The sequence below is a fragment of the Dendropsophus ebraccatus genome, chromosome 10 (genome assembly GCF_027789765.1).
Source record: "Dendropsophus ebraccatus isolate aDenEbr1 chromosome 10, aDenEbr1.pat, whole genome shotgun sequence".
NCBI classification, from domain to species: Eukaryota; Metazoa; Chordata; class Amphibia; order Anura; family Hylidae; genus Dendropsophus; species Dendropsophus ebraccatus.
Window position 1 is genome coordinate 57,013,742 of NC_091463.1, and position 22,429 is coordinate 57,036,170.

The 22,429-nt window shown below is 40.7% G+C and overlaps 1 protein-coding gene and 1 long non-coding RNA gene across 9 annotated transcripts in view; both read right to left on the minus strand.

Moving 5' to 3' along the window:
• Positions 1 to 22,429, minus strand: part of LOC138765646 (uncharacterized) — a 680,565-nt gene that overhangs the window by 284,201 nt on the left and 373,935 nt on the right. The window lies entirely within an intron of this gene.
• The window catches only part of TRPC5 (transient receptor potential cation channel subfamily C member 5), a 262,067-nt gene continuing 241,283 nt past the window's right edge, over positions 1,646 to 22,429 (minus strand). For all 8 annotated transcript variants that reach the window (XM_069942768.1, XM_069942769.1, XM_069942775.1 and 5 more), the window contains one exon: positions 1,646 to 7,116. In XM_069942768.1, coding sequence (XP_069798869.1) covers positions 6,412 to 7,116 — 705 coding nt within the window. In that variant the 3' untranslated portion in view covers positions 1,646 to 6,411. The remainder of the gene's footprint in view (positions 7,117 to 22,429) is intronic.

A 22,429-nucleotide genomic window follows, 5' to 3' on the forward strand; every position in this document is an offset into this window, starting at 1 on the left:
TGGTGCATTTAAATGGAATTTTGAGCGTATTTTGATGTGGAATCCGCACAGAATTCCGCGAGAATTGCTCAGTATGCATATACCCTTATACTGCCTATGTAGCCATCTTTCAATGCTGAATATTTTGCTCATTCTTTATTGCACCACTATAACTACAACTGCACTTAAAATGGTTTAATATCTCATCACACAATATTATATTGTTATGATGGGATTTTCTGAGCCAATATACTCAGAGTCTCACTGCTGGGACTCTCACTGATCAGCAGAACGACCGATCATGTGTCAATCATCTCCATCCTGAGGCTTCATAGACTTATAATGGAGCTGGGATCAGTGAGAGTTGGGGAGTGAAATGTGCTACCATACACTTCTACCCTCTTATTCTCATGATGTGTGAGGGTTTCCATAGCGAGACCCCGACCGATCAAACCCTTCGACATATGAAAGTTTTTGTTAATGACGATGTCCATTTTACTCTTCTTAAAATTTTTCTCCATTTTAGTATGACATATTACTACATTACAAATGGAGACCCGGGCATCTGTATGACATGCCTTGTGTCTACAGTACTGCACAGACACTGGTATTTGTTTTTGTTGTTTGTTTTTTTCTACACTACTCAATATGCATCCCTTGTTTTTCTTCAGCCTTGTCATTCATTATGTGCATTGATTTTGTGCATTAATTCAGCGTGTCAGTGTTAGAACAAGACTAAGATGCTTATTATGGAAATAACTCTTTTATCTGACTGAACCAAGACACTTATGTTGACGGGGATGGGGGAGCTGAAACCAGCTGCCTCAGGGATTGGTAAGGAATATAAATGTTGGTGGGGGTTCTTTAAAGGGGTTGTCCAGTGGTTATTATGGTGTTTATTTTATGTTTTTAATTGCCTGGCTCGGTCCCTACTGATCTCCATTTCCTGTTCCCATCTTGACATACAGAAAATGTCTGCTCAGTCAGTCACTAGTTGAAGCAAGTCATTGCTGCCAGAAAATAGAGCTCAGCAGGGACCCATGGGATAAACTTGGCCACTTTATAGTAAACTTGTTTAGTGTACAGTATTAGTAAGTGTGCTCAATGTATATACTGACTGCAGCTCTCTGTGTACCTCATAGAGCTAATATCAGACTCTTCTCCTCCAGGCTATTCTGTCCTGCTCTGTGGTGAGGCTGTCCATAAAATGGCTGACATGGAGGAGCATGTGACCATGCCCCGCCCCCAGTGTCCACCACTGAGCCTGTATATGCCTATTTTGGACACTTGGGGCGGGGCATGGTCACTCCTTCATGTAAGCCATCTTATGGACAGCCTCACCACAGAGCAGGGCAGCACAGCCTGGAGGAGGGGAGTCTGATTTTAGCTCTATGAGGTACATAGGGAGCTGCTGTCAGTAATTAATGTAAATACACTTACTTATACTACACACAAAACAATTATACTATAATGTGTCCAACCCCTTTAAAGACTAAGGGGAAGATTTATCAAGGGCTGTAAAGCAGAGCTGTCTCAGTTGCCCCTAGCAACCAATCAGAGTCCATTTTTTATTCTTCACAGATTCCTTGAAAAATAAGGTGGAATCTGATTGGTTGCTAGCGGCAACTGAGCCAGCACTGCTTTACACTCCTTTGATAAATCTCCCCCTATGTCCACAAATTTATCAGATCTATGAAGCAGCTTGCAAATAGTTTTGATTAAACACATCCTTTTTTTGTGTGTCTACAGCTCTTAAGTAGATCAATGTGTCGCCATGGTTACAGGCTACATGTGACGTGACCTATACAGAGGATGTTGCTAATGCAGATTGTAACATCTATATACTCTATACTAATGTACATAACACTAATGTAACTGTAAGCAGTTACTGATATGTAGACTTTGATATATAAACATTTTTTTGCACTAGTAACTATTTAAGACGTGACGCCTACTGAGCTGCTACTGTCTAACTGGCATAGACATGCAGATATATTAACTCTACAAATACTGTTATCGCTCATCAGTTCTCTTATAGGTGGATGACATTGAATGGAAATGTATTTTAAACTCAATGCTGATGTAAGTGCCCCCAAGAAATACTGAGCAACATTTTAATAAATATAGATTTTTTTTAATAATAGGAAAAACATAATGGAATATCAAGCAAACGTGTGCAAATTCAATATAGAGAATTACTAGGAGCTTATGGCATATGTAAAATACTATTAAGACAGATCCCCACTAGAATGAGCTGAGGGAAGTGCATGGCTAGGTGCTTCACTCTCCAGATTGCTGCCTTTCACGTCTCGCTGTAACTCTTTGGAATCCTGCAGGGAGATAGCATGATCGCAGCGAGTCGGGAAGTTAAGCGCTTAACCACACACTTCTCCAGCCTTGTTCTAACAATTGTTTTGGGTCTGAACACCCATACCCCGACCGATCTAAACATGTCTCTCTAATATGTCAAAACTTTTTGCAAATTACAGGGACACTTTACATATTTCCAACTGCAATTATTGCAATAGGTGACTATACTTTATCAGAGGTTTCTCTTGTATCTAGAATAATATTAATATAGAAAATAGAATACCCCTTTAAGTATATTATTAGTAAAAAGCTATTTTAATTTTCTCTCTGACTTGAATTAACCTATATCCACAGGATAGGGCATAAGTGTGAGATCACCAAGGTATCTCACCCCTAGGCCACCCTGCAATTTATAAAACGAGACCCCCTCCTCGATCTCACATCCCATATATTGTTAATAAGGGGATAAGTTAATTGGCACATCCCTTTTAGCCAACTTAATTCTAACTTTACCAACATAAAGAACTCTTAATATTTCCCTTAAGACGGCATTGTCATTCCTGCTACAGGTTTGCACTGAAAATTAAAAAGTAGAATTAACTATTTGAATTCTTGCACATTTCCTCATTTTATAACTTGAAAAAGCTTGATGCATGCACAGAGTGTTATTTCATGTACAGGTTCCTGGGCAGCTCACAACAACCCCAAGCAGGGCCGCTTCTGCCATGAGGCAGAATGAGTATTCCGCCTCAGGCGGCAGATTCTGCGCCCCTGCAGGGGGCGGCAGACAGCAGCCCTGCAGCCGCTCATCTGTCCTGCCGCAGCCGTCCGGTCCCGCCGCCAACGCTTATCGCTGTTCCCCAGCCACATTCCTGCGCCGTCAGTCAGCAGCTGTCATCGTCCTGCCCGGGGGCCGCGATGAGGGGACATCGGTGATTGTTGGTGGCGGGACGGGACAGCGGCTACAGAGCCGGGGAGACAGCAGTGAGGCAATAAGAGCTGCTTAGAGCTAGCGAGGGGGCGGCCGCCTGAGCTTTGCCTCAGGCGGCAGAGACCCCAGAATCGGCCCTGACCCCAAGACATGCAGCTATACTGCCCCCTATGGATCTCTGTAATGCCAGAAAGCAGGCAAATATAACTTTGTAGGTGGACACAAAAGTGGCGTTCTCATGTTTTTCATAAGGATATTTTAAATTTGTACCATATTTTGACAAAAGCTCAGTTATCCTGCGTAGTATAGCTAGCCTCATCCTAAAAGTAAAGACATTTTAGAAGCTAGCATTTCTAAATTACTGGACCTGATTTGTAGAAAATCCATGTATTAGCTATCATAGTGTTACTAAAATATCTAAACTTTTTTTTTTATTTACTCAAGATTAAGCATAACCAATAAAACTCCATAATACATATATTAGGGTATGTTCATACTGAGTAAATTAGGCAAAATTCTGCGTTGGAAGAAGTGATATGTCACTTGTTTGAGTGGAGAGCAGCGGCAGCGGAGGAGCACACGCTCGCCCCTAGACAGGCAATGACGCCTAATTTACTTAGTGTGAACATGCACCAGCTACACCATAGTAGAAGCCTAGGTAATCGCTCCCTCAAGAGCTTCATGGACATACTGGATGTATCATCACCAGTTTTATAGCAGCATAGTCTGCCGTATGTACCTGACCACCAAATGTATCTATGGTTTACCAATCCTTGTGCTTTAATTTCTTTTTACTACCAGAACATGTAATGGTGCTTAGTCCAACAAGAATTTTACAGGAGGTGGTTTCGGCTTCTGAAACATGTGTTTTTTTGGACGCCCCACAATAAATGACGTTGCAATGACATATTTATGTGTAGTGCAAAGTGTCATTGCTTTTTATATTGGACAACCAAAAGTGAATGATACTAATCTCATAAGCTTGGTCTAGATTTGTCTTTGTATGCAATTCTCTAGGTACTTACATACAAATTCTGCAAGACTAACCAAGAATACATTGAGAAGTCATTTTAGCTACTGTAGTTCCCCTGAAATAGCCATAGAAGCCCCTAAGTGGGCACTGGTTCTTAGGACTGGGCCTTGCTGGGTACTTAATGAGGAAAGAGAGATAAAAATGTGACTTTAGAAGATGTTTTCTTCTACTTTTTTTACTTAGTTTAATGTGTTGGTAAATAAGGCATGGTTACTATCGATGTCAGGTCAAGCTTGTTAATATGATATTCATCATGACTTCTTAAATGGGTATTTCCATCTCACTTTTTATCTCCTTGTTACAGGATAACAAGCCGATAATAAGAGTCTCACTACGGGGAGCCCCACCAATCCACAGATGAGAGGGACAAAACTTGCCAGAATGAATGGTGCGCAGTGCTCATGCATGGCCAATGTGCCATTCATTCTCTATAAAGCCCCTTAGGCAATGAATTGAGTGTCCGCTACACAAGTTGAAATGGTAATACCCCTTTAATATTTTATATACTGTATGTGTCCTACAGTATATATAAACAGGTTTGCATAATTTTTATTTTACTAGTTGTAAATAACCAAAATAAACCCCTGACACATTAGTGATGCTTTTGAAGTAATTTAAATTTCTTCTAGAAAGTGAATTTAGTATACAACCATTATCATTATGATCGTTTTTTTAACCAATAATTTCTTTACAGCAAATAAGTCTTATTAGATTTCTTAATAACAGGTGTAGGAAAATGGTAAAATGGGGCCTTTTTACTTGAAGCCAAAAATCATCTCAAGAATTCTTAAAGATTTGTTCTCACACTAATTTTGCAGATAAGTTCTATACAGAGAAAGACTGTATAGTGTAATGATAACGCAATAATAAGGCAGAATGTAATTATTTCCACCTCTATTGTCTTAGCCTCATGTAAAGAAACTCCCATAAGATGAATCCTAAATGCTTTTAATGAGGACCTCATTTGTTTAACAGTTGCCAAGAAGTGGACCACCCCAATAAGAGATTTGTAGCTAGCAGTTTTTCCCCCTGCAAGCACTACTGTACTTCTTAAAGAGGTTATCTAGGATTAGAAATACATAGCTGATAGTGCCACTCTTCTCTTCAGTATGCATGTAGTATTGCAGCTCACTTCCAATTGAAATATATGGAGCAGAGCTGTAATATTACACTCAACCTTAGGATAAACCCTTTAATCATGGACTGTAATGGTAGAATGGATAATGTATGTAACAATATAGTAGTATTTTCTAAACCATAGAAACAGTGTTCCTGAGTTCTCCAGTTAACATTTGAAATGTATGCCAGTTCTAGTAGTACACTATGTCCATCAAAGACCAACAAAAAAAATGTTCACCTCATGCTAGAGGTGAACATTATTGGTGGACAATGATCTCCATAAAAAATGGTTCTACAATACACCTACAAGGTTGATTCTTGTAAACAGGATTAGACAATGCTCTGACATATACAGTCTGTTATATATGAGTGGCCCTCCTCCCATGGCCCACCTATTGCTGATATTTCTTGCAATGTTGCTCATATTGTATGGCACTACAGCTTCTGTTCACAGGATACTACGGAGTGATAAGTCATAGGAATAAATTGTTGGACGGTTACTATCCCATTTATAGTGGTGATCAAATTTAGTTCTTAAGTGCTGGGATGGGAAGGTGAAAGATCAATTCTTAAGAATAAGCTGTAGCCAGCTTGGTATACAGTTTTTTTGTGCAAACATGTCAAACCCCACATGCTGCTGGTGGAAATCACGATACAAAATTTGAAATGATGCATCAGAAAAAGATAAATTTGGCTAAATATCAGAAGAATTATAACTGTGGGTAAGCTGTTATATTATAGTGCAGCTCCATTTGCTACACATATTCTGCATTCCCCATTATTGTTTTTTTTTCCCAATAGTCAGAAAGCCCTGCTGATGCCGAAAGACTAACAAGAAAGCTTAGACACAGCTTAATAGCATTGATATAAAAAGCAAACAAAAATGGTAAAAAAATATTGCAAAATAGATCGCTGTTGATGGACTTCCACACTCATCTAAGTGAACGGGAAGGGATTCCTACCTTATTTAATGCTCTGTAAAAGAAAATTGTTACAAATCTATAGTTGCTAAATTTTACAGCAGTCTTATGTATTTATCTTATAGTCTTGTGGTAACCTGCTCCTCCGGCCCATCCTTCCACTTGTTCATGAGCAGATCACATGCTTCGCCCCATGAGTCAAACACATCCTCTGTTGAGTCTATCAACTTGGCATTAGAAGAGCAGAGGTTGGAAGCACAGTGTAGGGAGCTGGTGTGAATAGGAGTGTGATCTTGACTTAGTACACCAGTGCCCCCATCTTGACTCACCTCATTGAGGTTAATTTCACTTTTAGAGCACTCTGGCTCTGGATCAGTTTGTTTTACTTCCTGCCACATGTACTGAGGCTGGACGAGACCATCAGAGATGGTGTATACTGGTTTGCTAGCAGGCTCTGGCATGTGTCCGTTCATCTTGGAAAAGAGTAAGCCTAGTCTTTTAAAGGACTCTTTCTTGGAACTTGAAAGCCTCTGCAGTTTGTTGCCATTTCGAATGAAGGAACGCTTACTAATGCCATTACTTTTTGGAGCCTCGTCCATGATTTCAATCCCAGACATTGTTTTAAAGAGAGCCGAGACGTTAAAGTCTTTTTTTTTATTGGCTACGTTGAAGGACACACTTTTGGCCTTAGGCCGTTCTTCTGGCACTTCTTCTTTTTGTGATACCTCTGTGCTGCTGGTGGAGTAGCTTCTCCTTGGAGGCTTTCTGTTTCCCAGAAGATCAAGCACTTCATATCGGAAGCTGGAGATATCTTGTTTTAGTTCCTGTAGGAAAAGAGCAAATTAATAAAAGAACATAAAAAAATCGGTGTGCATATTGTCCTAAAGCTTTTGAGTACAAGCAAATGTACAGTATCAGGCCATGTTCCCACGTAGTAAGAGACTGGCCGCTCCGTGACCTTCACAGCTGCTGATCTTCACAGCCGCTGAATTCGGATGCGCGCACTGAATAGTGGCCGCAGAAAACTTACATGTCAGCGGCGTGGCGCCGCTAGGGATCCCAGACACAGTGTATACTTTGGGGGTGATTTACGAAGACCGATGTACAAGTACACCGGTCTTATTTTTGGCCCTGCCCCCTTCTTTGCGGCAGGATTCACTAAGAGACGTCTGGGTGCCCGAATCTGTTCCCGGCGTACCAAACCTACACCTGCTTCCAGCAGGTGTAGATTTGTGTCATGATTTGTGCCTGCGAGCAGGCGTAAATCATGATAAATTAGGCACGGAGGGAGGACACGCCTCCTCCCCGGCTTATCATTCCTCCGCAAACTCTGCCAGCCCACCCATTGGGCAAACCGGGCGTACGGGAGACGTACGCTAGGGAAAAGGGGCCTATCTACACCTTCTCCCTGGTGTACGCCTCAGGCGTACCTTTGATAAATGTCCCCCTTTGTGTATACACTCCGCCAGGATTCCTTAGAAGGCAGCACTACGTAAGTTTCGTAGTAATCATGAGTAATCATGATTATTACGAAACTTACGTAGTGTGAACATAGCCTAAGTTTTTGCAATCCTTTTTTGCAAAAATCATATGAAAAACAGCTGAAAAAAAATGATGCATTAGTGCGCATCCGTTTTGATCAGTTTTTCCATTTACTTCCATTATTTAAAAAAATGGATCCATTTTTTTTAAAATACAAAAATGTAGTCAACCTCATTTTTGTGTCGGTAAAAATAAGGGATTCCTTTTTTTTGTATTTTATAATGGAAGTAAAGGGAAAAACTTATCAAAACGGATGCGCACAAATAAATCATGTTTTTATTCATTTTTTATTTTTTTGCAAAAAACGGATAAAAAAAAAACAGATTGCAAAAACGTTGTGTGAACCCAGCCTAAGCAAAGCGCTTTGTTAGTTCGGAAGTCGACATATCAGCCTTTGAATTCCATGCTGTCCCACTCCAGGTGCCTAGAAAATCTGGATCCAGTCCTGGAAAACTTCTCCCAGTTTTCCAAGATTGGATCTAGCTTTTCCAGGCTTCCGGGAAGAAGTGGCACAAGATTTTAAAGGCAGCTGGCATATAAGTTGACTGCTGAACTAACAAAGCTCTTCATCTCTGAAGTTTGTTCATCTCTACAAGGCTTCCATAGTTTTATTCATAGACAGACTCCTAACCCTTAAATTGTGGGTACAATAATAATCTTTTCTCATTGTAATGATGGGATAATAACCAATAGTCTTATCCATGGAGACACAAAACATAACATTATAAGCACAAGTATATAACCTGCCACATAATTTTGTGTGAAGACAGTTTTGTGCTCAAGTGCTTACTCTAAAGGTTTGTGTGATATGTTATCAAAGTAAAGCAAGTTCTTTCTGAAAATCACACGTACAGTACAATTTGCACGTTTCATCCCCTAGTGCTGTGAGAGGCTAATGTAATGAAGCAAGTGTATATAACTGGTCAACATACAATGGGATTTGGCATGGTAACCAGGAACAGATCAAGTCTATTTCTAACAAATATTGTACACCAGGATTCCAGTCTGCTTAAATTATAACCTATACATATGTCATAAGAAAATATAATATACAAAATATGCAAAATTGTGCATTTGTTTTGCTTCTGGACAGCTGCGAGATATTAAAGTAAATGTACCATCAGGCCTGAGATGACGCGGCTCCATTAGAATCAATGGAGCCACGTCATAGAGGGGCAGGGATTTCCTTCCACTGGGGGTGGGTCGGCCTGCCTCCAGTGCTTCAGCCTGGGCCTGATGGTACATTTACTTTAACAGGGTCGGCTCCAGGTTTTTGCAGGGCCTTGGATGGCAGAGCCTCAGTGGGCCCCCTATTCATCCACTATGCACCGATCATCCATCCACTATTCATAATCACTTGAGACACTTTTAATATACACAAACACACATTACTGACACAGACACTGACTGACACACACATTACTGACACAGATACATTACTGACAAAGACACTGATGGAGACAATTAGTGACACACAGGCCCGCTCCTGCCATGAGGCAGACTGAGGCTTCAGCCTCAGGCGGCAGCTCCTGTGATCCTCCAGGGGGCGGCAGAATCTCCCCTGACACTGTCATTTTAGTGAAGTGTAACTTCACTAAAATGACAGCAGCCCCGATCTCCTAACACTGCTCAGTCCCTGGCCGCCCCCTGCCGCCCTCCCCAGGAACTGCCGGGCTACGTCTCTGTTACGTGTGACGTCACCCGGCAGTCTTCCTGAGGATTGGGTACATGCCTGGACGGACGGCCACAGCGGCTCCACATTTAGTCCCTCCTCTGCTCCACTGCTAGTGAGTATTGTAAACAGGGCTGAGGGGGAGGCTGGTGGCTGAGGCTGCTGATTGTCTGTAGGTCAGGGCTGGGGGGTGGGTTGACTGTCGGGAGGGAGGGGGAACAGGTCTCAGAGCCGGGGAGGGAGCCAGCCAGGTATTAGCCAGAGTTGTGCTTCATGTGGGTGAGGGAGCTCAGTCAGAGCCCGTACAGACAGGGCAGTGTGAAGATAGGAGTGTGTGCACACCGGAGAGAGGACACATCATCCGTCTTTGTGACAGCTCCTGACCCCAGCTGATGTGCAGACTGATAACAGCAGCAGAGGCTCCTCCAGCACCAGAGCAGCCTTGTATCCTATCAGTGTGCTGCTGCTCCTCCTCCTCCTGCCTGTGCTGGACTCCAGTCCCTTCCTCCTCTACTATGCTCAGTGTATACCCCAGTCTGAGGCATAGTGGTGGGGGTGGTATATATGGCAGCACATGTGGATATATATGTACACTAGGGCATAGTGGTGGGGGTGGTATATATGGCAGCACATGTGGATATATATGTACACTAGGGCATAGTGGTGGGGGTGGTATATATGGCAGCACATGTGGATATATATGTACACTGGGGCATAGTGGTGGGGGTGGTATATAGTAGCAAATGTGGATATATATGTACACTGGGGCCCCCAGTGTACATATATATCCACATGTGCTACTATATACCACCCCCTCCACTAATATACTACAGCGTACATATGACTGCAGTCACGCTATCAGCACTTCACTGAAATGGAGTCACACTATCAGCACTAGGAATTGCAGTGCTCCTATATACCATGTTTTACGGTAATAGCCAGGACTAGTTAGTTCCAGGCTCCAGAATGTGCCAGGAAGATCATAGGGTGAGACCTACATGTGAGACTAACTAAAGAATGTCAACTCTTAACCCCTTCAGGTCCATTCACCCACTGTTAACCCCTCAGATCCACAACTGTTCAATTACCCCACTGTTAACCTCTTCACATCCACTACAATCTAATTCATCCACTGCTAACCCCTTTAGATCCACAACACTTCAATTCATCCACTTTTAACCCCTACACATCCACCACAGTTTAATTCATATACTGTTAACCCCTTCAGCTCCAGGAATATTTTATTTTTTTCTAACTATATGTAATTTTTAACACCTGAAAACCAGGCTCATTTTAATTTATTTCTCTTATTTGTCTTAGACATAGAGGAACCATTATTACTGTAGGGATTTGGATTAATGTGATGGTAAAATGTCTATTTGGGGCTATATGTCCCACTATTTGAAGTCCAATAAAATCACGAAATCAAATTGTTATCCAATCTCACTACCATATCCTAGAAGAGCGCTTACTTTCGTACAGGTTCTGTGATTTTCAGACATTTTTACTGTACGGATTCGGAGTAATGTGATGGTAAAGTGTCTATTTGGGGTTATATGTCGCACATTTTAAAGTAAAAAAAAATCACGAAATCAAATTGTTATCCAATCTCGCTACCATATTCTAGAAGAGCGCTTACTCTCGTACAGGTTCTGTGATTTTCAGACATTTTTACTGTACGGATTCGGAGTAATGTGATGGTAAAGTGTCTATTTGGGGCTATATGCCCCACTATTTGAAGTCCAATAAAATCACGAAATCAAATTGTTATCCAATTTCGCTACCATATCCTAGAAGAGCGCTTACTCTCGTACAGTTTCTGTGATTTTCAGACATTTTTACTGTACGGATTCGGAGTAATGTGATGGTAAAGTGTCTATTTGGGGCTATATGCCCCACTATTTGAAGTCCAATAAAATCACGAAATCAAATTGTTATCCAATTTCGCTACCATATCCTAGAAGAGCGCTTACTCTCGTACAGTTTCTGTGATTTTCAGACATTTTTACTGTACGGATTCGGAGTAATAAGATGGTTAAAGTGTCTATTTGGGGCTATATGTCCCACTATTTGAAGTCCAATAAAATCACGAAATCAAATTGTTATCCAATTTCGCTACCATATGCTAGAAGAGCGCTTACTCTCGTACAGATTCTGTGATTTTCAGACATTTTTACTGTACGAATTCAGAGTAATGTGATGGTAAAGTTTCTATTTGGGGCTATATGTCCCACTATTTGAAGTCCAAAAAAATCACGAAATCAAATTGTTATCCAATCTCGCTACCATATTGTAGAAGAGTGCTTACTCTCGTACAGGTTCTGTGATTTTCAGACATTTTTACTGTACGGATTCGGAGTAATAAGATGGTAAAGTGTCTATTTGGGGCTATATGTCCCACTATTTGAAGTCCAATAAAATCACAAAATCAAATTGTTTTCCAAACTCGTTACCATATCCTAGAAGAGCGCTTACTCTCGTACAGTTTCTGTGATTTTCAGACATTTTTACTGTAGGGATTCGGAGTAATGTGATGGTAAAGTGTCTATTTGGGGCTATATGTCCCACTATTTGAAGTCCAATAAAATCACGAAATCAAATTGTTATCCAATTTCGCTACCATATCCTAGAAGAGCGCTTACTCTCGTACAGTTTCTGTGATTTTCAGACATTTTTACTGTACGGATTCGGAGTAATGTGATGGTAAAGTGTCTATTTGGGGTTATATGTCGCACATTTTGAAGTCCAATAAAATCACAAAATCAAATTGTTATCCAATCTCGCTACCATATCCTAGAAGAGCGCTTACTCTCATACAGTTTCTGTGATTTTCAGACATTTTTACTGTAGGGATTCGGAGTAATGTGATGGTAAAGTGTCTATTTGGGGCTATATGTCGCACATTTTGAAGTCCAATAAAATCACGAAATCAAATTGTTATCCAATTTCGCTACCATATGCTAGAAGAGCGCTTACTCTCGTACAGATTCTGTGATTTTCAGACATTTTTACTGTACGAATTCAGAGTAATGTGATGGTAAAGTGTCTATTTGGGGCTATATGTCCCACTATTTGAAGTCCAATAAAATCACGAAATCAAATTGTTATCCAATCTCACTACCATATCCTAGAAGAGCGCTTACTCTGTTACAGGTTCTGTGATTTTCAGACATTTTTACTGTACGGATTCGGAGTAATGTGATGGTAAAGTGTCTATTTGGGGTTATATGTCGCACATTTTAAAGTAAAAAAAATCACGAAATCAAATTGTTATCCAATCTCGCTACCATATTCTAGAAGAGCGCTTACTCTCGTACAGGTTCTGTGATTTTCAGACATTTTTACTGTACGGATTCGGAGTAATGTGATGATAAAGTGTCTATTTGGGGCTATATGCCCCACTATTTGAAGTCCAATAAAATCACGAAATCAAATTGTTATCCAATTTCGCTACCATATCCTAGAAGAGCGCTAACTCTCGTACAGTTTCTGTGATTTTCAGACATTTTTACTGTACGGATTCGGAGTAATAAGATGGTAAAGTGTCTATTTGGGGCTATATGTCCCACTATTTGAAGTCCAATAAAATCACAAAATCAAATTGTTTTCCAAACTCGTTACCATATCCTAGAAGAGCGCTTACTCTCATACAGGTTCTGTGATTTTCAGACATTTTTACTGTACGGATTCGGAGTAATGTGATGGTAAAGTGTCTATTTGGGGCTATATGTCGCACATTTTGAAGTCCAATAAAATCACGAAATCAAATTGTTATCCAATTTCGCTACCATATGCTAGAAGAGCGCTTACTCTCGTACAGATTCTGTGATTTTCAGACATTTTTACTGTACGAATTCAGAGTAATGTGATGGTAAAGTGTCTATTTGGGGCTATATGTCCCACTATTTGAAGTCCAATAAAATCACGAAATCAAATTGTTATCCAATCTCACTACCATATCCTAGAAGAGCGCTTACTCTGTTACAGGTTCTGTGATTTTCAGACATTTTTACTGTACGGATTCGGAGTAATGTGATGGTAAAGTGTCTATTTGGGGTTATATGTCGCACATTTTAAAGTAAAAAAAATCACGAAATCAAATTGTTATCCAATCTCGCTACCATATTCTAGAAGAGCGCTTACTCTCGTACAGTTTCTGTGATTTTCAGACATTTTTACTGTAGGGATTCGGAGTAATGTGATGGTAAAGTGTCTATTTGGGGCTATATGTCCCACTATTTGAAGTCCAATAAAATCACGAAATTAAATTGTTATCCAATCTCACTACCATATCCTAGAAGAGCGCTTACTCTGTTACAGGTTCTGTGATTTTCAGACATTTTTACTGTACGGATTCGGAGTAATGTGATGGTAAAGTGTCTATTTGGGGTTATATGTCGCACATTTTAAAGTAAAAAAAAATCACAAAATCAAATTGTTATCCAATCTCGCTACCATATTCTAGAAGAGCGCTTACTCTCGTACAGGTTCTGTGATTTTCAGACATTTTTACTGTACGGATTCGGAGTAATGTGATGGTAAAGTGTCTATTTGGGGCTATATGCCCCACTATTTGAAGTCCAATAAAATCACGAAATCAAATTGTTATCCAATTTCGCTACCATATCCTAGAAGAGCGCTTACTCTCGTACAGTTTCTGTGATTTTCAGACATTTTTACTGTACGGATTCGGAGTAATAAGATGGTAAAGTGTCTATTTGGGGCTATATGTCCCACTATTTGAAGTCCAATAAAATCACAAAATCAAATTGTTATCCAATCTCACTACCATATCCTAGAAGAGCGCTTACTCTGTTACAGGTTCTGTGATTTACAGACATTTTTACTGTACGGATTCGGAGTAATGTGATGGTAAAGTGTCTATTTGGGGTTATATGTCGCACATTTTAAAGTAAAAAAAAATCACGAAATCAAATTGTTATCCAATCTCGCTACCATATTCTAGAAGAGCGCTTACTCTCGTACAGGTTCTGTGATTTTCAGACATTTTTAATGTACGGATTCGGAGTAATGTGATGGTAAAGTGTCTATTTGGGGCTATATGCCCCACTATTTGAAGTCCAATAAAATCACGAAATCAAATTGTTATCCAATTTCGCTACCATATCCTAGAAGAGCGCTTACTCTCGTACAGTTTCTGTGATTTTCAGACATTTTTACTGTACGGATTCGGAGTAATAAGATGGTAAAGTGTCTATTTGGGGCTATATGTTCAACTATTTGAAGTCCCAATAAAATCACAAAATCAAATTGTTTTCCAAACTCGTTACCATATCCTAGAAGAGCGCTTACTCTCATACAGGTTCTGTGATTTTCAGACATTTTTACTGTACGGATCCGGAGTAATGTGATGGTAAAGTGTCTATTTGGGGCTATATGCCCCACTATTTGAAGTCTAATAAAATCACAAAATCAAATTGTTATCCAATCTCGCTACCATATCCTAGAAGAGCGCTTACTCTCGTACAGGTTCTGTGATTTTCAGACATTTTTACTGTACGGATTCGGAGTAATGTGATGGTAAAGTGTCTATTTGGGGCTATATGCCCCACTATTTGAAGTCTAATAAAATCACGAAATCAAATTGTTATCCAATCTCGCTACCATATCCTAGAAGAGCGCTTACTCTCATACAGGTACTGTGATTTTCAGACATTTTTACTGTATGGATTTGGAGTAATGTGATGGTAAAATGTCTATTTAGGGCTATATGTCGCACACTTTGAAGTCCAATAAAATCACGAAATCAAATTGTTATCCAATCACTTTACCATATCCTAGAAGAGCGCTTACTCTTGTACAGTTTCTGTGATTTTCAGACATTTTTACTGTAGGGATTTGGAGTAATGTGATGGTAAAGTGTCTATTTGGGGCTATACACCTGATAATTTGAAGTCCAATAAAATTACGAAATCCAATAGTTCTCCATCTTGTTCTTGTTGTTGGACACTCTTGGTAGACTACTTCCAATCCCAGGAGGGACCAGCTTCATGGCTGATGGAAGATAACCATTAAGAGACTTTTTTCAGGACTGTTCTTCTATTCTAGTTTAATAAGTCTATGTTCCTTTTAAGTTTAGGTTAGGGACTCGCAAGAGAATGAGGACCCTTGATGTGGCTTGCGAGCTTACGATATTTCTTGCCTATTTTTTTCTTCTAGTTTTCAACGGTAAAAGATATCTACTAATACCTCATTGAAGATTGGACATCGAGCCATCAAGGAGCCCCACTAGACTAAAGCTGCTTTCACATGCAGCAGATTTTAGGCAGATTTTCTACAGCAGATTGTCTGTTGCCAAACCAAAGTCAACCTGAAGTTTCAAATCTGCTGTAGAAAATCTGCATCAAATCCGCAGTGTGTGAAAGCACCCTTACTATTCTGCAAGTCTTGCCAAGTGCATTATAGGGCCATGCAGCTGCCACTGACTGACAGCTACTTACCGCCCTAGCGGTCTTGTTTCTGCCACCTAATAAAGAGTGCTGAGGGGCCTGTGTGAGCTGCTGGCGCCTGCTGATGCCCCTCCCCTGTGCCAACTTCTATGCTTTTATAGAAGAAGTCTGGCTAAAACATTTTTGTATTGTTATTGTATTGTCACCCAAAAGTTATACAAATCCCCAACATACACCTATTACGGGAAATGCTTAGGAAGTGCTTTTTTCTCTGCACTTACTACTGCATCAATGCTTCACTTCCTGGATAACATGGTGATGTCCCTTCCTGGGTAACATGGTGATGTCACTTCCTGGATAATATGGTGATGTCACTTCCTGGATAACATGGTGATGTCACGACCCGACTCCCAGAGCTGTGCGGGCTGTGTCTGCCGGAGAGGATGATGGCAGGGGGATGCTCAGTGTTCCTCCAGTGCCCTGTATCCCTCAGTGTCCCCCTGCCATAATCCTCTCCGGCAGCCACAGCCCACACGACTCTGGGAGTCGGGTCGTGACATAACCATGTTATCCAGGAAGTGACATCACCATGTTATCCAGGAAGTGACATCACCATGTTATCACGGAAGTGACATCATCATGTTATTCAGGAAGTGAAGCATTGATGCAGTAGTAAGTGCAGAGAAAAAAGTGTTTTTTAAGCATTTCCCGTAATAAGTGTATATTGGGGATTTGTATAACTTTTGGATGACAATACAATAACAGTACAAAAATGTTTTAGCCAGATTTCTTCTATAAAAGCATAGAAGTTGGCACAGGGGAGGGGCATCAGCAGGCGCCAGCAGCTCACACAGGCCCCTCAGCGCTCTTTATTAGGTAGCAGAAACAAGACCGCTAGGGCGGTAAGTAGCTGTCAGTCAGTGGCAGCTGCATGGCCCTATAATGCACTTGGGAAGACTTGCAGAATAGTAAGGGTGCTTTCACACACTGCGGATTTGATGCAGATTTTCTACAGAAGATTTGAAACTTCAGGTTGACTTTGGTTTGGCAACAGACAATCTGCTGTAGAAAATCTGCCTAAAATCTGCTGCATGTGAAAGCAGCTTTAGTCTAGTGGGGCTCCTTGATGGCTCGATGTCCAATCTTCAATGAGGTATTAGTAGATATCTTTTACCGTTGAAAACTAGAAGAAAAAATTAGGCAAGAAATATCGTAAGCTCGCAAGCCACATCAAGGGTCCTCATTCTCTTGCGAGTCCCTACCCAAAACTTAAAAGGAACATAGACTTATTAAACTAGAATAGAAGAACAGTCCTGAAAAAAGTCTCTTAATGGTTATCTTCCATCAGCCATGAAACTGGTCCCTCCTGGGATTGGAAGTAGTCTACCAAAAGTGTCCAACAACAAGAACAATATGGAGAACTAATTGATTTCGTAATTTTATTGGACTTCAAATTATCAGGTGTATAGCCCCAAATAGACACTTTACCATCACATTACTCCAAATCCCTACAGTAAATAGGTCTGAAAATCACAGAACCTGTACGTGAGTAAGCGCTCTTCTAGGATATGGTAGTGTGATTGGATAACAACTTGATTTCGTGATTTTATTAGACTTCAAATAGTGGGACATATAGCCCCAAATAGACACTTTACCATCACATTACTCCGAATCCGTACAGTAAAAATGTCTGAAAATCACAGAAACTGTACGAAAGTAAGCGCTCTTCTAGGATATAGTAGCGAGATTGGATAACAATTTGATTCCGTGATTTTATTGGACTTCAAATAGTGGGGCATATAGCCCCAAATAGACACTTTACCATCACATTACTCCGAATCCGTACAGTAAAAATGTCTGAAAATCACAGAACCTGTACGAGAGTAAGCGCTCTTCTAGAATATGGTAGCGAGATTGGATAACAATTTGATTTCGTGATTTTTTTTTACTTTAAAATGTGCGACATATAACCCCAAATAGACACTTTACCATCACATTACTCCGAATCCGTACAGTAAAAATGTCTGAAAATCACAGAACCTTTAACAGAGTAAGCGCTCTTCTAGAATATGGTAGCGAGATTGGATAACAATTTGATTTCGTGATTTTATTGGACTTCAAATAGTGGGACATATAGCCCCAAATAAACACTTTACCATCACATTACTCTGAATTCGTACAGTAAAAATGTCTGAAAATCACAGAATCTGTACGAGAGTAAGCGCTCTTCTAGCATATGGTAGCGAAATTGGATAACAATTTGATTTCGTGATTTTATTGGACTTCAAAATGTGCGACATATAGCCCCAAATAGACACTTTACCATCACATTACTCCGAATCCGTACAGTAAAAATGTCTGAAAATCACAGAACCTGTACGAGAGTAAGCGCTCTTCTAGCATATGGTAGCGAAATTGGATAACAATTTGATTTCGTGATTTTATTGGACTTCAAAATGTGCGACATATAGCCCCAAATAGACACTTTACCATCATATTACTCCGAATCCCTACAGTAAAAATTTCTGAAAATCACAGAACCTGTAACAGAGTAAGCGCTCTTCTAGAATATGGTAGCGAGATTGGATAACAATTTGATTTCGTGATTTTATTGGACTTCAAATAGTGGGACATATAGCCCCAAATAGACACTTTACCATCACATTACTCTGAATTCGTACAGTAAAAATGTCTGAAAATCACAGAATCTGTACGAGAGTAAGCGCTCTTCTAGCATATGGTAGCGAAATTGGATAACAATTTGATTTCGTGATTTTATTGGACTTCAAAATGTGCGACATATAGCCCCAAATAGACACTTTACCATCATATTACTCCGAATCCCTACAGTAAAAATTTCTGAAAATCACAGAACCTGTAACAGAGTAAGCGCTCTTCTAGAATATGGTAGCGAGATTGGATAACAATTTGATTTCGTGATTTTATTGGACTTCAAATAGTGGGACATATAGCCCCAAATAGACACTTTACCATCACATTACTCTGAATTCGTACAGTAAAAATGTCTGAAAATCACAGAATCTGTACGAGAGTAAGCGCTCTTCTAGCATATGGTAGCGAAATTGGATAACAATTTGATTTCGTGATTTTATTGGACTTCAAAATGTGCGACATATAGCCCCAAATAGAGACTTTACATCACATTACTCCGAATCCGTACAGTAAAAATGTCTGAAAATCACAGAACCTGTACGAGAGTAAGCGCTCTTCTAGCATATGGTAGCGAAATTGGATAACAATTTGATTTTGTGATTTTATTGGACTTCAAAATGTGCGACATATAGCCCCAAATAGACACTTTACCATCACATTACTCCGAATCCGTACAGTAAAAATGTCTGAAAATCACAGAACCTGTATGAGAGTAAGCGCTCTTCTAGGATATGGTAACGAGTTTGGAAAACAATTTGATTTTGTGATTTTATTGGACTTCAAATAGTGGGACATATAGCCCCAAATAGACACTTTACCATCACATTACTCTGAATTCGTACAGTAAAAATGTCTGAAAATCACAGAATCTGTACGAGAGTAAGCGCTCTTCTAGCATATGGTAGCGAAATTGGATAACAATTTGATTTCGTGATTTTATTGGACTTCAAAATGTGCGACATATAGCCCCAAATAGACACTTTACCATCACATTAATCCAAATCCCTACAGTAATAATGGTTCCTCTATGTCTAAGACAAATAAGAGAAATAAATTAAAATGAGCCTGGTTTTCAGGTGTTAAAAATTACATATAGTTAGAAAAAAATAAAATATTCCTGGAGCTGAAGGGGTTAACAGTATATGAATTAAACTGTGGTGGATGTGTAGGGGTTAAAAGTGGATGAATTGAAGTGTTGTGGATCTAAAGGGGTTAGCAGTGGATGAATTAGATTGTAGTGGATGTGAAGAGGTTAACAGTGGGGTAATTGAACAGTTGTGGATCTGAGGGGTTAACAGTGGGTGAATGGACCTGAAGGGGTTAACAGTTGACATTCTTTAGTTAGTCTCACATGTAGGTGTCACCCTATGATCTTCCTGGCACATTCTGGAGCCTGGAACTAACTAGTCCTGGCTATTACCGTAAAACATGGTATATAGGAGCACTGCAATTCCTAGTGCTGATAGTGTGACTCCATTTCAGTGAAGTGCTGATAGCGTGACTGCAGTTACATATGCATCCACATGTACTGCCATATATACCACCCCAACCACTATGCCCCAGTGTACATATATATCCACATGTGCTGCCATATATACCCTATACACTATACTGCCATATACCACACTATACTGTTAAATAGTGTGGAGCAGCAGGCTGCCATTTTGTGCAGACTAGTTATTAGTGAAGCACACAGCTTGTCTGGGTCCAGCCCTCAGCCTCTCTGCGATGGAACTTGTAGTACAACAATTTCAGCTTAAATATTATGCCTGGTTCTTTATAAAGTAAGAGTCTTATGAGGTTCTGCAGCAGCTGAGGTGTAGTATGAGGTTCTGCAGCAGCTGAGGTGTAGTATGAGGTTCTGCAGCAGCTGAGGTGTAGTATGAGGTTCTGCAGCAGCTGAGGTGTATGATGAGGTTCTGCAGCAGCTGAGGGGTATTATGAGGTTCTACAGCAGCTGAGGTGTAGTGTGAGGTTCTGCAGCAGCTGAGGTGTATGATGAGGTTCTGCAGCAGCTGAGGTGTATGATGAGGTTCTGCAGCAGCTGAGGTGTAGTGTGAGGTTCTGCAGCAGCTGAGGTGTAGTATGAGGTTCTGCAGCAGCTGAGGTGTATGATGAGGTTCTGCAGCAGCTGAGGTGTATTATGAGGTTCTAGCATCATAGCAGCATAGCATCATAATACACATTGAAAAAATAATACGTTTACTGATAGCTGCGGTATTCACATGGGGATAGTTGATAAACAATTGATTCTAGGATTGGGGGGGGGGGGGGCGCCATTTAAATTTTTGCCTCAGGCAGCACAAAAGCTAGAATCGGCCCTGGTGACACAGACTCTTACTGACACACACATTAGGCTAGGTTACCACTGCGTTTTTGCAATACGTTTTTTTCATCCGTTTTTTGCAAAAAAACAGATGAAAAACGGATGAAAAAAAAAACGGGCCCCTAGAAGGACTGTGGGCCCTGGCATTTGACAGGTGCTGACACTGGCGCTGCATATTTATTCACAGTTTTTCGAGTTATAAGGGAGCTAGTGCACCATGTGGCAAAAATGCACACATTTTACCACAAATTGCCTTGCTCTTGTGGTGTACTTTTTGCTGTGTGACTTTAACATGTAAAATGCATTTTTTTTTCCTAAGAAAGCCCTAAGGCCCATGATCATAATATAAACTGTGACAATTTGCTGTGAAATGTGTATGGTTTTGTCGCATTGTGCTAGGCTGCATGACACACATCTGCTACATGTTAACCTATTCAAAAAGTAAGTCATTAGTTTAAATTTATAAAATTTGAAAAGTGAAATTGAAAGGTTGGATTTGAGATGGGTTTGTCTTAGTAAAGACATTGATGGCATAGCACTAGGATTTGTGAGGGTCTAAAGATCCCCATACATCTTAGACTTCCATCGGCCATACCCATCACTGTGGCTTACTCCTCTCCATAGAGAAGGACGGGCAGCGAGCGGGAGAATAGTTCAGCCGTCACTTATTGAAGGTATATGGGAACCTTAAAGAGGATGTACCACCAGGTACATGCTCTTTAAGCTGAACCCACGGATCGAATGGCGCCGCCACGGGGAAGCCGGTGCCGCGCTCCGTTTTTCGGCCTGTGGCCCGGTTCCCATGCACGGCGCCATTCTATGCACCGGAACCGGCCGGTGCTCAAGCACTGGAGGTAGGCCGGGCCGCCCCCAGTGGGAGGGAATTCCCTCCCCTGTATGACGTGGCTCCCTTAGAATGAATGGAGCCACGTCATACAGGGGAGGGAATTCCCTCCCACTGGGGGCGGCCCGGCCTACCTCCAGTGCTTGAGCACGGACCGCGGCAACCGGCTTCCCCGTGACTGCGCCGTTCGATCCGTGGGTTCAGCTTAAAGAGGATGTACCTGGTGGTACATCCTCTTTAACTGCTTAGATTTCTACTGATCCCTAGTGGCTAGTGAGGGGCAGCCAACTGGAACTGACAAGCGTGCCATTATTGTTTTTCAGAATATTTATTTAGAGGTTGTTCTAAGATGTAAAATTTAGGAATTCAATGATGTCCTTTACATTAATGGCCTTTAGACTCTTCTAAACATGTCATGTCATAGCTCGGATCCAGTAAACAAAGACCAGTGAAAATTAGCAGAAGAAGAGAACTAGGGGAACAGTAAGCTGTGTATTGTCCTTGTTATTTTAAATGTTTCTCAGCTGTTCGTAAAAGATTTCATGAAGCTAGAAAACTATTTTATTTCACTATGTATAAAGACAAGCCCTATCCATACCATAGGGCAGAAGCATGTCAATGAGGGAGGTCCTCCACATTGAACTTCCCTTTATTAGCTAGTATGGAGAGC